The 15891-nt window shown below is 41.5% G+C and overlaps 1 protein-coding gene across 1 annotated transcript in view; it reads left to right on the forward strand.

Annotated features, from left to right (window-relative positions):
- Positions 1–15891, forward strand: part of DOCK8 (dedicator of cytokinesis 8) — a 236688-nt gene continuing 220797 nt past the window's right edge. The window contains exon 1 of the mRNA XM_082470796.1: positions 1–1409. Coding sequence (XP_082326922.1) covers positions 1357–1409 — 53 coding nt within the window. The 5' untranslated portion in view covers positions 1–1356. The remainder of the gene's footprint in view (positions 1410–15891) is intronic.

The following is a 15891-nucleotide window of genomic DNA, read 5'->3' on the forward strand; positions in this document are numbered from 1 at the left end:
GCAAGAGACAGAATTCACTTCTCAGGCACTTTAATATTAGGTCACAAACTAGGTTCTATTGAACCAGCACTATCCAACAGGAATATAATGTGAGCTACATGTGTAATTTTAAATTTTCTTTAATGAGAGCCACATTCTGAAGAGGGAAAAACAAACAGGTGAAATTCATTTTAATAATATTTACCTAACATATGCAAAGTATCGTTTTAACATGATCAACATAAAAAACCATTGACAGGCTATTTTGAATCATTTTTTCTGTACTGTGTTCGAAGTTCGGTGCGTATTTTACACAGCACATCTCAATTCAGACTAACTATAATTTCAAGTGGTCCATAGCCACATGTGGGTAGTGGCTACCTACTGGACAGTAGTGCAGCTTTGAACCAAACGTATCTCGATTTCGTATTTTTTTTAAGGGTCAGCTGACAAACAGAGGCATTACATACGGAGTGCTCTACCAGAGTGAAACTTAGAGCAAGTCGGTAAACACAGACTTTTCCACTACAGTGAGCACTGGGAGTTTTCTGATTTTTTTCTTGAGTTTGGGGCTGGACTTCTTCGTACACTTCTCGGTCTGAAGCTGAAATAAACAGGGTTGCAGCATATGCTTGAATCACAGGAAAGTGCTCTGCACTGTTTCTCCAGAGAAAAGCATTTATCTCCAGGTTTTAAAAAATTGTTTATTCCTTGCATGGACTCGTTATATTTATTTAAAGTCACCCCAATAAGGATGACGGACATACCGTTTGCGAAAGTTGGTATGTCTCCTGAAGTTTCCACCAACTTTTTTTTTTCTTTTTCTTGTTAAATTTAAGCTGCCTGCTCCAGGGCATGGTGCGAACACTTAACAAGGCCTAGCGCAAAGAATTCCAGGGTTGGTTTCCCGACCTCGCCAGCTGTGCGGAGCGGGCGGAAGGCGCGCGTTCCCAGCTCTTGCCCACAGGCCCTGGCAGCCTCGCAGCTTCGGACAGATGGAGTTTCCGGCCTCGCTCAGTGGTCGCCGGGTCATCTGCCCGAGCTCCTTTCTGCCTGAGGTCAGGGCCCCGGGAAGAAGCGCGCCGGCGGTCCGAGCATCCGGAGGGCAATTCCGCGGTGGGTCCACACCCTCCTCGCGCGCCGCTCCCTGCGCGCCGGGCCGGACGCCGGGTGGCAGGGCTGGCCGCCGCAGCTCTGAGGTTGGGCCCTCCCCCGGGGTGATTTCAGCGCTGAAGGTGGAAATGCGGAAGTTTCCAGCTGCGACTGACAGATGAGGCTCGCGTCCCGCTCGGCACGTGCTGCTGCAGCCCTGCGGCGCGCCAGGCCCCCGCTGGGCGCCTCCCCAGACCCTACAGGCCGAAGAGCCGGCGGCGCGCCATGGCTACGCTACCGAGCGCAGAGCGCCGCGCGTTCGCGCTCAAGATCAACAGGTAAGAGGCGCCCCGCGGCGGACTCGCGGCCGCACCGCCCCAGCTGGTGGAGTGCGGCGCCTGGGCCGCTCCGAGGGGTGGGGTGGAGGTTGCCGCCGCCGGAGTCCCTGGGAGTCCGCGGGGGGGGGGGGGGGGGCGCCCGAGACACGGGCCCCGGGGCCCCGGGGCCCCGAGGCGGCTGCGATGGGGCCCTTGAGCGCGGGATGGCCCGAGGGCTGGGCTCAGCCAGCTCCTCCCCGAGAACCCCAGTCCTCCTGATGGTCCTGTCACCAGTGTCTCTTCCCGGAGCCACCTCCCCAACCCCGCCTCGCCCGCGCCACCCTCGGGGTTGACAGGTGGCCGGGCCCGGGTAGTGTGAAGGACACAGGGTTAACAGTGCTGGGCACGCCACGGAGTTTCTCATAAACTGCGCCTTGCTTTGAGGCTGCTCCGAGAAGGGGCGAGAGAAGAAGTGGTTGAAATGAGGAGAGTTTTGCTTTGAGGCAGCTGCTTCAAAACTTCGGTTGTTCTGAGGAGGACTCTTTCCCCTCTCGTTTTATTTTTCCAGAAAAAAGTTTGGCTCCTACTGACATCGCTATTTTTATTCTCTGGTCCAAAGGAGCCATGAAGTGGAAAAAGTGATTTTTTAAATTCTCCGTTTAAATAAACAAAAAGGAATTGCCTGTGGCTGACATTTTTACATTTCTAGCACTCCAGCAAAGAACTAAGGACATAGATCCAACCCACCATCCAATTCATAATCAAAATTGCACAAACTAAATGTAAGCACATCTACTGCTCAAAGCTCTCACTAAAGGTGCTTTAACTGCAGTTTTTCCTCCACTGAAAACTGCTGACAAGTGTTTGGAGACCGTTTTGTCGTGCCCTGAGAAATCTAGACTGTCTGGTTAAAAGATAATATGAAATTCATCCTGAAGGGTCAACTTATTATTTTACTGCCCTCATTGCTCTAGGATTAGTTAGTCTTCTTTTAGCTGAGCCTGTGAAAGGCTAGTTCCACAGTCCATTTTTGTGCTGCTAGACTGCGAAGAGGTTTCAGCCACGGGGAATTAGAAGCCCAGAATAATAAGGTGGTAAGGTCTTGCAGAGGGCATATTGAGCTTTACTGGCCATTTTATTTCCACCTGTTGTGTAGCTGTGAGCAAACCATTTCTCTTACCTTACTATTTCTTCATCTTTAAAATAAGTTTAATTATTATTGTGTACTGTGTATTAATGTTGGAGGCCGAAAGGTAGTAGTCAAAAGGCATAAAGTATATCAGGGATTTCCCTATGGGGATTTTTTTTCTGCATCGGGTTTTGTGCCTGTTGCCATGCAGGAGGGACAGTTCGTTTGGGGGCTGAGGGAAATCAAACTGAAGTTCCTGATGGATGTACCACTTGTCATAGCTGCTGCTCTTCTATCTCTCTTCTATTTCAGGTCAGGTGGTATGACTCTGACAGAAATATGTTAGAGGCTTGGGGTTGGGTGGAATTAATCTAAGGAGAGCAGTAGGACCTTCACTGATCCCTATAAGGCAGTCTTGAAAGCAGCAGTGGGGTTGGTGTAGCCTGGGGGTTCAGAATAAAGGCCCTTTCTGACTTACTTAAAATGGTATATAGATGATCCTATTTGCAAAGCAGAAATAGAGACCCATAGAAAACAAATGTATGGATACCGAGGGGTAAGTGGGAGGGTGGGAGGAATTAGGAGATTGGGATTGACACATATACGCTGTTGATACTATTTATAAAATAGATAACTAATGAGAACCTACTGTATAGCACAGGGAACTCTCCTCAATGCTCTGTGGTGACCTGAATGGGAAGGAAGTCCAAAAGGGAGGGGTTATATGTATATGCATGGCTGATTCATTTTGCTGTACAGTAGAAACTAACACAACATTGTAAAGCAACTATACTCCAATAAAAATTAATTAAAAAAACCAATAATACCTGTGTAACCATGACAAATACTAGTCTGTTAATCCAACAAAACAAGATAATCAAAACTGAAATAAAAACAAAGATTCTAAAAAAAAAAAAAAAAAAAGAATAAAGGCCCTGGCTGGAATCACATCTGCTTACCGATTGGCTCTCTGCACCAGACTAACTGTGTGACACTGGGCATGCTATTTAACCTCTCTAAACTTTGAGTTTTTATATGTTGAATGGGGATATTCATCGTAATCAATACCTACCTTGTATGACTGTTGAGAGGATTAAGGGAAATAATATATACAAAGCGCTTATAGTGCCTGGCTCAGAATAAATGTTAAATAAATGCTAGCTGGCTTCATCCACATTACTATCAGCTTCATCATTGTCGTCATCATCTCCATTGCCACCAACTTGAAGATCCTAAGAAAGAAAGGTAGGAAGGAAAGCTGAAGCTGGAGAACTTCCTGTGCAGAGACCAGTCTGGGCTGGGAAAAGTGATGCCAGTAGCAGGTTGGAGCCCCCTTGGGGTTGATGTTCTTGCTCATATGTCTTCCATCTCTGTGCTGAGGATACCAGACACACCCAGTGGAACAGAATGCGTGATGTAATCTGACCAAGAAAGGCCCCACTCAAGTTAAATAAAATTTAAAAGTTTCCCTAATCCTCAGGCAAAAATAAGGATTGGATATTCCTGTTTAGGGGGTTCTATTTTCCCTTTGGAAGCATTTTGTGTACTGGGTAGAGAGTTATGCAGAGGAGCTTGGCAGAAATTATTGTTCAAAGGAATGGATTAATAAGGGCCTACCTAGTATTAACATAATGTTAAAATGCACCATTTATTGATCATTTACTATGTCCCAGACACTGTGTTATGTGCTTAACGGATTATATTGTTAGATTCTTACAAAAACCCTATGAGACTCACCTGACGTCTCATATAGAAGAAGAAAATGAAGCTTGGAGATGTAGTTGCACAGGCCATGTAATTTGTTCAAGGCCATGCAAACATCAGAGGCAGAGCTGGGATTACAAACTGCTCCAAAGGCTGTGTTCTTAATTGGGCATGTGCTATTTTGATCCACATTTCTTAAGAATTTCCTTTAAAAGCAAGCAAGTAATTAATTAAAAAAAAACACATCATTTCAGTAGCAGCATTGCAAATTGTTCTGATCAGTGTTTAACATGTAAACAAACTAAGTGTGATGTTTTGCAATTTTGAAGTTGGAAAAGAAAATATTTTCCCTTGCACGCCTGTGTACTATTCTTTTTTTTAAATAGATCAACTTACAAAAGTAAGGCAATGTTGAAATATGGCCATCAGTACATTCAGCATGGGTTCATATTTTTTCACCTTTCTACCCTGAATGATACAAACTATCATTAAAAAATGTTTGTGGGGTTAAATCAATGTGCTTCCTATAAAGGAAATACTCAAATCTGATATATTAAAAATTTTACTTGTAAAAAGCTGAGTTCTGCCCATACCAGCCTAAAGAAAGAGTGAGCAGACTACCTTACAGTAGGAAAAGAATGTTCCTCATTGTTCCCAAATTCTTTGGCTTCCTGCAAGCGGCATTGCCCAGTCTAGGGGCAGGACCAAAGTGAAGGAGGAACCTGGGAATGCCCACCAGTGCCCATTCCCCCATGATTGCCCTGGCTCTTTCATATTCTTATGAAGCCTAAATTTCCATGTGTTGGAAATCATCATAGGATATTTTTTTGTTTCATTTTGAGCACCAAGTGTAATTGTATGATGTGATCGTATGATGTGTTACAGTTGAACATCTCTCTAGAACCCACAGCTTGGGGAGATACAAGAGAAAAGATCTACCACTGAATTTTTCTAAGCTGGAAGAGTAAAATTTAATTTCTTGTAAGTGTTAGATATTTGTCTTCGTTTCAGTTTAATTGTCACTAACTTCCTGTGCACAAAGGAAAGACTACATCTGAATTAAGCAGTTCATAATTATGTTTGCATTGGGGAATTCAGGCACTGCTGCATTAAGTGTCATAATACATTCCTTGTATGAGCACCAAGTCTTATCAACTACCTTTCTTTCTTGGTAGCATTTAGGGCTTTCATGTGTTATAAAAATTATTATTACTATTCTGAAAATTCATTAAACAAAATCTTAGTTTCTTTCAAACACAGGATATAGAACTAGATCAAATATGAAAGTAACGTAAGGACCTTGGTAAAGAGAGGAAAAATGCACAATGTAGAAAAAATATTAATGATCCTCTGGACATTAAGGATTGAAAGGGGTAAATAATAATGACTTATGCTTGTGTAATTCTTACTGTATGGCAGGTATGGGTCTATGCATATCATAACTCATTCACCCCTGTGATGTAGGAACAATTACTATCTCCATTTTACAGATGGAAAAACTGGGCACCAAGGACTTACGAAAATTGTCCAAAGTCACAAACAGCTAAGACCGGAGCTGGAATTCAAATGCAGGCAGCCTTGCTCCAAAATCCTCTCCCTAAACCCCTATATACCATGCTACTGTCTCAGTTTTATTATATTTATTTATTTAAAAAAAAATTTTTGCTGCACTGAGTAGCATGTGGGATCTTAGTTCCCTGACCAGGGATGGAACCTGCATCCCCTGCAGTGGAAGCATGGAGTCTTAACCACTGGACCACCAGGGAAGTCCAGTTTGATTTTAAAATAATAATAAAATAAGTAATATTTATTGGCTACTTACTACGTGCCTAGTATTGTGTTGTGAACTTTACATACCTTCATTTCATCATTGTAGAAAAGGAACAAAATGTGATGCATAATAATTATCATTAGAGAGTGATTTTGTGTAAGATAAAAACAAGGGTCCAAGAAGACAGATTGCATTTAAGAACAATCCCAATAATCTTAGAAAAAAGATACAAATGAACTTGTGTACGAAACAGAGATAGACCCACAGACATAGAAAATAAACTTATGGTTACCAAAGGGGAAAGGCAGGGAGGGATAATTTAGGGGGTTGGGATTAACATATACACACTACTATATACAAAGTAGATAACCGACAAGGACCTACTGTATAGCACAGGGAACTATACTCCATTTTTTGTAATAACCTACAAGGGAAAAGAATCTGAAAAAGTATATATATATATGTGTATATATATATATACACATATATATATACACACATATATATACGTATATATACACACACACACATATATATATAAAACTGAATCACTTTGCTGTACAAAGTGACGTTGACATTGACAATGTAATGAGATCATAACATGACATTGTAAATCAAGTATACGTCAATAAAAAAAGAACAATCCCAATAATTTTCGGCATAAAGACCAGAACAAGAAGAAGGCACTGAGCTGTTCCTGAGAAGTGTTTGCTAATTTTGTCTGCAAAAATGATGCAAGCATAAAATATATGTATTCATATGTCTAAATGCACGTCTGCAGTGAAACAGTGCTCTTCTTTAGTAGTGATGGCAGAGCAGGGTGTGGTTGCTTTCAGAAATTGCTTCATTTGTCGGATGTGTTCTAGACCAAAAACCATGAGAAGAGGCTTCAGGCAATTGAACTCAGAATTTTGGTCTTTCACATTCAGAATTGTTTTTTCTTTTTGGATTCTTGGAAAAGCTCCACTTGAACTTCAGGCATCTAGTGCAATTGAAAGAACCTTCTGCCAGGGTGAACTTTTCAATTGGAGTTCTTTGAGCTCTGACAATTCACATGTATATGTAAAGTCAGTGTTTACTTCTACATGGCAAAGAAAATATAATTATGTCATGTGGTTACCTAGGGAGAGAGGGAGAGCTTAGGGGACCAGGTCTCCCATCTCCACTCCCCACACAGAGCTAGTGATGGAACGAGATGATGTTAAAAACGCCTCAACCTTCCATCCTCTGTAATAGACAGGGATGTGACTACCCGTCTAGACTTCTTGCTGGAGGAGGCTAAGGAAAAAGAGTGCTTAGTTCTTTTCAATGGTGAACACCAGGTGCTTATTCATGTTTTGGTCAATAATAAGTGGCTAAAGCAACAGGAATGTGCTATTCCTTTTCCCACGAATGTTCAGTCTAACTTATTACCAATCAGCAGCTATAAAGGTTCTCTAGGCTCTAGGAAATTACAACAGAGTTTATGCAGTTGTGGTTAAGTGTGGTCCCTGTGCTTCTAGAGTTTGCACTTTAGTAGTATAGTTTGCTGTATTGACAACTTGGGGGTACGCAGAATAAAAACAGAATGATATCTCTGAAAGTATATAGGAAGGCATCTGTATGCAGGGTGCGGTGAAATCAAACAAATTGGCAAAGTTGGCCTAGGGTACAAGACCATTATATTACGTCCCACTGTGTTTAGATCAAATGCAGGATTAGAAAAGCAGAAATGGCAATGGCAGAACCAGTGTTTCATTCACATTCTATTCTTTCATCCATGTTCATCATTAAAAGTAGGAAAGTACAACAAGCAAAAATTTCTATTACCCATAAGTTATAGCTCTTAATATTTGGATGTACATCTTTCCATTTTTAGAAAAGTGAGATCACATTGCACATGTTTTATGCTGTACTTTTTAAATTTAGAAATATGAACTCTCCATGTTCATCCACATAGAGCTACATTATAATTTACATAGGCTGTATAAAATTCTGTTGTTTAGATATACAGTGATTTATTGAATTAATTCTCTATGATTGGGTCTTAAGATAGTTTCTAATTTTTTATAATAATGTACAGAGCTTGATGAACAGTTTTATGCATATATCTTTATGTGTTAGTGCAAATACTCCCTTAAAATTTCTAGAAGTGGAATTGCTTGCTTAAAGGAAAGAAACATTTTTCAAGCTTTTGCTACACATGGCCAAGTTGTTTCCCAGAAAAGTTATACCTATTTACACTCCTGCCAGTGGCCCTACAAGTTCTCATTTCCTCACATTCATACCCCCGCCTGGTTTTATCATTCTTTTAAAACTTTATTAGAAATCTTGACCCCTTCTCTTCAATGTCTCTTACCTCTTCCTATTCAGCTTCTCTCCCAGATCCCTGTATGACCTCTGAAGTCATTCTTTAGGGATTAAAATAGTTGTGCAATATATATACTACCAAATGTAAAATCCTTATGGGGATATTTGGGGCTTGGTGAAATTGAATGGTTGGGCTGATTCTCCCCTGTTTGATCAGGGAGATGTAGTTCCTCTATTGTACCATACCTCAAATTAGACAAACTGGGAAGAATGGCCATGGATAGAAATGTTTTTCCCCAAATCTCTGCTTTGCCTTGTTGCTACACAGGGCAGTACTCAGCACACAGCAGACATCTTCTTTGGTGGAACTGTTTGAGTTCTCGGTAGTCAGTTCTCTGCTGAGTACTCTGAACACTCAAGAGAACTTGGGGTCTCATCAAGAAGTTACCCACCTGAGGCCCTGGGTTGTTAGGGAGGCAAACTAGAGTTGCCTAAGGGGTGCTAGTCCTCATACAGTAATTTACACCAGAATGACCATCCCCTTTCCCTTATGCTAGTGGAAAACTTGGGTTCAAAGTCCACTAAAAATGCACTTTATCCTGCTATTTACCATAAATGTTGTTTCAAGGCAATGCTGGCCATCTGTTCTCTATGGGAACAGGATTGCCTCTGGTTTGCTTTACCTACTGGTATTTTACTCTTTCATTCTAAATCACTACCTGTTCTCACAGTATCCCTTTAGAAGGGGTATCCAATTTGCCTATTTTTTAAAATTAATCTTTATTGGATTATAGTTGATTTACAATGTTATGTTAGTTTCTGCTGTACAGCAAAGTGAATCAGTTATACATATACATATATCCACCCTTTTTTGGATTCTTTTCCCATATAGGCCATTACAGAGTATTGAGTAGAGTTACCTATGTTCTGCAATAGGTTATTATTAGTTATCTATTTTATATATAGTAGTGTGTATATGTCTCCAATTTGCCTATTGTATCTTGTTCACTACCCAATAATTTCAATCAACTCACATGAATTTTTTGATTGCCTATGATTTTCTCTAGGCATTATGAAGAACAAAAAAAACCCCAAACTCCCAAAACAACAAGTTTATGCCCCCAGAATTCAGCTGGAGTGAGCAGATTCACATAAGTGAACACAAGAGATGGTGTTTGGTTGCATGGCCAGGTGAGGGTTAAGGGCAGGAATGAAATGTTGACATAACTCAGAGGGGAAGGAAGGAGTAGCAGCCCTAGAGGGTGAGGAGGTGAGGCTTCAGCCAGGCCTGAAGGACAGGGAGGTGACTGACAGATGAAACTGGTATAGTGCAAAGAATGGTTTGGAGGGGGCTCCATGAGAGGGGTAAGGAGGCAGTTGCAGTCATTCCGATGTGAGGTGATGTCTGGGATTAGGCTGGTGTAATGAGCATGGAAAGAAAAGGGTCTGCGTCAAAAGATACTTCAAGGGGAATCAGCTGAACTTGAGAAACAACTAAATATTTATTCATTGGCTCATTTCATGAATATTGATTTTAGTCGACTATGTGCCTGGCAGTGTGTGTTCTAAGAGGTGAGGATAGAGCAGTGAATAAGCAGACAAGGTTCTTGTCCTGAAAGAAGTCATTTTTCCAGTGGGAAGACAATAAAGAAATAAACCAGGAAATGAAAAGGAAATATCAGGTAAGATACGGTGCTATGTAGAGAATGTAAAAAGGGCCATGTCAGGTGTGTGGATACCTTAGGATAGAATGGTCAAGGAAGGCATCCCTAAGGAGATGAGCTCCGGCCAGGACCAGGCAGGGGAGCTAGTTAGCAAGTCCCATACCCAGGGCAAAAGTAAGGCTGATGTGTTGGAAGAAAAGAGAGCCAGTGTGTCTGGACAGAGTGAGTGAGGGGGGTGAGTGGTAGAGATGAAGAGAAAAGTAGGCAGAAACGAAATCATAAAAAGTCCTTAGAAGCCGAGGAAAATGTTCAAATGTTATTCCAAGTGCAATGGGAAGGTTTTGGGAGCAGAGGCACGATGTGATTGACCTCTGTGTTTAGAAGATCACTCTGGCTCCCCTATGGAGAAGAAAAGAGCAGAAGCAAGGCGAGGTGAGAGGTAGTACAGGGTCCACGGGAAAGGTGATGGTGGCAGGACTGGGGAGCCGAGAATAGAGGGAGAGAAGCCGTCAGCTCTGAGACATATTTTGGAAATTGGGTTGATGGATTAGATGTGGCATGGAGGACAATGAGAGAAAAAGAGGAATCAAGATGTCTCTCAGGTTAGAGTTATGTGTGGATGTTGATGCTTTTAACAGATAAAAAAGACTGGATGAAGAACAGGCTTTCAGGCTGAATCACGAGTTTAATTGGGGACACACTAAGATGCATATTAGAAATTCAACTGGAATTACCTACTACGTAGTTTTATTCGGGAATCTGGGGCTCAGGGGAGAGGTCAAAGCTGGATATTTAAATTTGCACATCATTACCATATAGATGATATTTTAAAATAATGGGGAGAAAGAAAATATTAGAGTTATCTTGGTAAGTTTTTTAACAGCCACAAAGCTATATGTATAGTATGATATCTTTTTTTATGGAAAAGTACATATGTGTGTATCTCCCTACAGAGATTAAATAGATTGATACATGTGATAGGGAGGTGAGCGGAAGGACATGTGCTAACATGTGATAAGTGTTGGATAATACCTGGGTGTTAGGATTATTGGTGATTTTTGTTTCCTTGTATGTGACGTGTGTGGATGTATATTTGACAAGTTTTCTTCAAAGAGTGTTTTTGTAATTGGGAAAACTAAAGTTTATAAAAGAGGTAACACTAAGATTTCCATCCTGGGGAAATTGGATAAAGAGGATGCCAATGAGAAATTATGAAAATTAGGACCTTGAGTTGGTTTAAGGAGGATGATTTTGTACTTCTCTTGTAGAGTTTTGTTTAAGAGAATATAGTAGATTTCACATTTCCATATATTTGCTCTCCCTCCCTGTCAGAGGAATTTACTTTTCACCTTGTTGAAAGTGATGTGGTCACTTTGAGGTACGCTTTCAGAGCTGGCCTGCCCTTTGTCATATCATTGCTTCCTATTCTATACAACCAGCAATGCTCCAGACAGAGGCTGATCTGTCAACCTGTGTCCTAGAGTAGAGACAGTTAGAGCAGAGCCACAATTGCTCTCTGGAAGTCTTTGTTTTTATAAGACACTAAGATTTTTGGATTATTTTTTATCACAGCAAAACCAAGCCTACCCTGACTAGTACAGATGAGCATAAAATATACAGCATTTCTAATGGGCAGTTTGAGATACAAACTTGCGGCTTGAATGATAGGTCAGGATGGAAAATATTGATTAGGAAGTCATCAATAAGATGGGGCTGGGAATGAAGAATGGACACATTTTCTAAGTAGGGATGTAGACTGGGAAGAGAAAAGGAATGGGCCTAGAGGGTCACTGCTAGTTGGTGCAAGAGAAGAGCTATACAGAGAGGAGGAAGAATTTGACTAAGGTGTGGCAGACTGGGGTGCTATTAGAAAAGGGAGGTAACAGGGCAGTTAAACAGGTCAGATGCAAAATTATGAGGACAAAGAAAGAGGCATCAGATTTGACTTGATGGTGATCAGTGTGAACCTCTGAGACAGCAGTTTTAGTGGAGCTGCGGGGAAGGAAGTCAGATTTCACAGGTTATGAAGGGAGTCAATGCAGAGGAAATGGAGGAAGCTGGTAGAGACCACTCCTTTCAAAAGTTTGGATCAGGCAGAGGAGAAGTGGGGCAGCGGTAACCAGCGGCTCTAACAAGGCTTTGACTTTCACACAAATATCACATGCAATGCTAACAGAGGATTCTTTCATCTTAGAGAGAAAGCACACAGTTTATTTTTTTTTCCCTATAAAATAAGTCTTACATGTGACTAAAGATATTTAAAATACCTGATACTGTCTAATATATCATAAATTTTGCTGGCACTAACAGTAATTAAAATAGTCAACTTAGATATTTTCTTCCTGGGAGATTTTGAAACTCAGTGGCACTGTTATATATTATCTTTAAGAACATGGTTATCCTTTCTGTTTTATTTTCTTTACATTTATCTTCATATGTTTGAATTACAAAAATTATAGGAAAGAGTACCAATGTTAGCTACATGTTAAACAAACCACGTGTTGTGCATTGAGTTGTGTCCCCCCCCCAAAAGATTCCTAAGTCTTTGTGAACGTCATCTTATTTTGGAAATAAGGGTTTTGCAGATGTAATCAAGTTAAGATGAGGTCACACTGGATTAGGGTGGACCCTAAATCCAATCACTGGTGTCCTTATGAGAAGAGACACAGAGCCACACAGAGAGGAGGCCATGTGAAGACAGACAGAGATTGGAGTTATGTCACCACATGCCAAGGAACACCAAGGTCTGCCAGCAACCACCAGAAGCTAGAAGAGGCAAGGAAAGATTCTTCCCTACAGCCTTCAGAGGGAGCAGGTCCTGCTGACACCTTGATTTTGGACCTCTGGCTTCCAGAACAGCTTGAGAATAAATTTCTGTTGTTTTAGGCCACCAGGCTCATGACAATTTGTTATGGCATCCCTAGGAAACTAATAGAGTACCTCAAAGTTTATTCACTTAAAACAACAGCAGTTTAGTGTTTCTCATGATTCTGTGGGTTGGCAGTTTGGGTTGGGCTCAGCAGTTTGGTTCTGCTGGTCCTGCTGTGGGCATCATGTGGCTGCAATTCCCTGGTGGCTAGACTGAAGCTGGAGCATCTAAGATGGCCTTACTCACAAGTCCAGGGCCCTGGGGGGCTGGCTGTCTCTCTGCACATGGTCTCTTTTCCTTCAGAGGTCGGCTCCATATTCCTTACATGGTAGAGAGGACATTCTAAGAGGATGAAGGTGGAAGCTGCAAGGCTCCTTGAGGCTTAGTCTAGAGTTCCTACAACATTACTTACACCACATTCCTTGGTCAAAGCAAGTCACAAGGCAACCCAGCTTCAAGGGAGAGGGAAGTAGACTAAGTCTCTTGATGGGAGGAGCTGCAAAATATTTGTCCATTTTAATCTGTTACAGCCCCCAACAAAAAAAGTGATCATATCCCATTTCAAACTGCACATATTTAAGCCAAAGGTCTTGTCATTCTCTGTTCAGATCACAATACCCATTTCACTGGCAGAGAAACTGAGAACAGATTAAATCAACTCCTTCAAAGTTACCAATGAATCATGCTTTGTGAGAGACTTTTTTGGCCCATGGAAGACAGCTATATATCCGGAAGAGCTAATCACAGTCCTGCCTGGAGGCAAGTGAATAAACTTAATAACTTCCTGGGTTTCTCTTAAATCCCATAATTATGTTGATGGAGCCCAGATTGCAGAGCTCTCTAGTCCAGAGATGAAGCAGCAGTTTGAGGATATCAGAGAAAGAAGGTGCTTGAAAATTGCTATGTGTCATTCAAAGGAGCAGGATTTGAGGCTAAATTAAATGACTAGGAAAAGGGCCAGTGAGCTCTTTATCCTCAACAGTTACCAAATGGACTTAGAAATTCAGTGACTGCTCTGGTCCAGTATATGTTCTGGGCTGGGAAGAATTAATGAGAGTAGAAGAAAAGAATGGTGCAGAGAAGCAGAGAGATCAGCCTGTTAGGAAGGTATGTGCTATGGTCTGTCTTAGAAGGTTCACCCTTTTATGAGTTAGGATTGCTTTTAGCTGCTGCAAGGAACAGACAATCCCGCTAAACAGTGGCTTAAATAAATCAGGGGTTTACTTGTTTTTCTTGAGTAGGAAGAATTCCAGTGGTTGGCAGTCTAGGCTTGGTGTGATAGTCCAAAATACCACAGGAGACCCAGGTTCCTTGTGTCTTTGTGTTCCACCATCTTTAGTGTGTGGCTCTCATCCTCATGGTCAGAAGATGGCTCTTGAAATTCTACTCATTGAAAGAATATTGAAGACAGGAAGAAGAGGAAAGGCCAAAGAGGCATGTCAGCTAACTTTGCTCTCTTTTCAGGAACTTTCCCAGAAACTCCCACAGTGACATTTGCTATATGCCTCATTGATCAGATCTGTTACTCTACCTATAAGAGAGGTTGGCAAATGTAGTTTTTATTAGCCCAGCACATTGCCACCTCCAACAAAACTAGGGTTGAGTTAGAAGGAAGGGGATAATGTCTATTGATGGGCAACTTAATGGTCTTTGCCATTGCTCCCAACAGTTGCTCTGGGGACAAATTAATGACAGAACTTCCATTGTGGCAACATGGTGCTTCCATCCCATTAATACTTGTAGCAGATTCAAGCTCATCTAACTCCAGGACCCTGGCCTAATGAGGAGGGATATCCAGGCTTATAGAGCTAGTATTAAATTAGCTGTTGTAACAAATAATCCCAAGATCTGAGTGGATTAACCCAACAAAATCTTATTTCATATTCATGTCACAGTCTGATGCAAGTCAGGTGGCTCTCCTCCAAGCAGTGACTCAGGGACCCAGGCTGCTTCCACCTTATGGCTCTGCCATCAGAAAAACTTTCAGGTTTTTCTGATAACATTCAGCTGTTGGCCAGGAGGAAAAGAGAGTGAAAGATTGTGCCTCCAGTTCTTAAATACCTCAACTCAAAAGTGGTCCACATCACTTCCACTCACATCCCATTGATGAGGACTACTTACAAGTCCATTGATGTGCAAGGAAGGCTGGGGAAGATAGTTCTTGTCCAGCAGCTACTTTCCAGCAACAGATCTTCACTGCAAAAGGGGAGCATGAATCTTTGGGGGTCAACTAGCCATCTCTGCTACAGGGTCCCAATCACGAAGGAGGAGCCATTAACAAAATATCAATAAATGTATGTGTAGGCCTGGTTTGCTGTGCATTTGGTGGATAGATAAAAGCCACGTGGTCTCAGTCACAAGAGTATGAGAGTGGAGGCTGTAATGGAAGCAAACATGAAAAGCAAATGCTGAAAGCACCTGAGATTCTAGGAGGAGATAATAAGAATACAAGGCATAATTATCCTTTTAAGGCAGGTGACTGATAGTTAAAAAAAATTTATTTTAAATCTAATTGCAGTCAAGGACACCAGAAGGGCTATGTACAGCTGAACACTTATTGGAAACTCTGCAGATTGACAAGGAGCCAAGTTGCTCAGCCATTTTTTTTTTCCTGAGAACAATCAGTTTTAACACACTTGAGGAAAAACCACAAGATGAAGATATTTTTAAAGCTTTTGAGTGATTAACTTAGAATTAATATTTCATTTGACAGGAAGTAAGATGTTTCGTATGTCAGAGAAAGAAGCATTCGAAAACTTTGCACTCCCACTGAGGAGTAACAATGTCATAGTCCAATCTCCCCTCTGTGACAGGAGAACTTTGATGAGAAGCTGAGTCACTTTACTTTTCGTGACTGGTTCCCTTTGGGTCGGTTGAATTCTCTTGTTTATTTGCCTTTTAATCGTTTTAATAATCTGTGAAATCAGTCTTCCTTATTCATGTTAACAGTTGTAGTAATAATAATAACAACAACCCACAGAGCTCTCACTGCAGAGAGAAAACAGGTTAAACCTTTGAGTCAGGATAGGAGGAGGCAAACAAGTCAGATTCCTGTCCCAACCCCACTGATTCCCAAC

Source organism: Balaenoptera physalus (assembly GCF_965194825.1).
Source record: "Balaenoptera physalus genome assembly, chromosome: 7".
Lineage (NCBI taxonomy): Eukaryota > Metazoa > Chordata > Mammalia > Artiodactyla > Balaenopteridae > Balaenoptera > Balaenoptera physalus.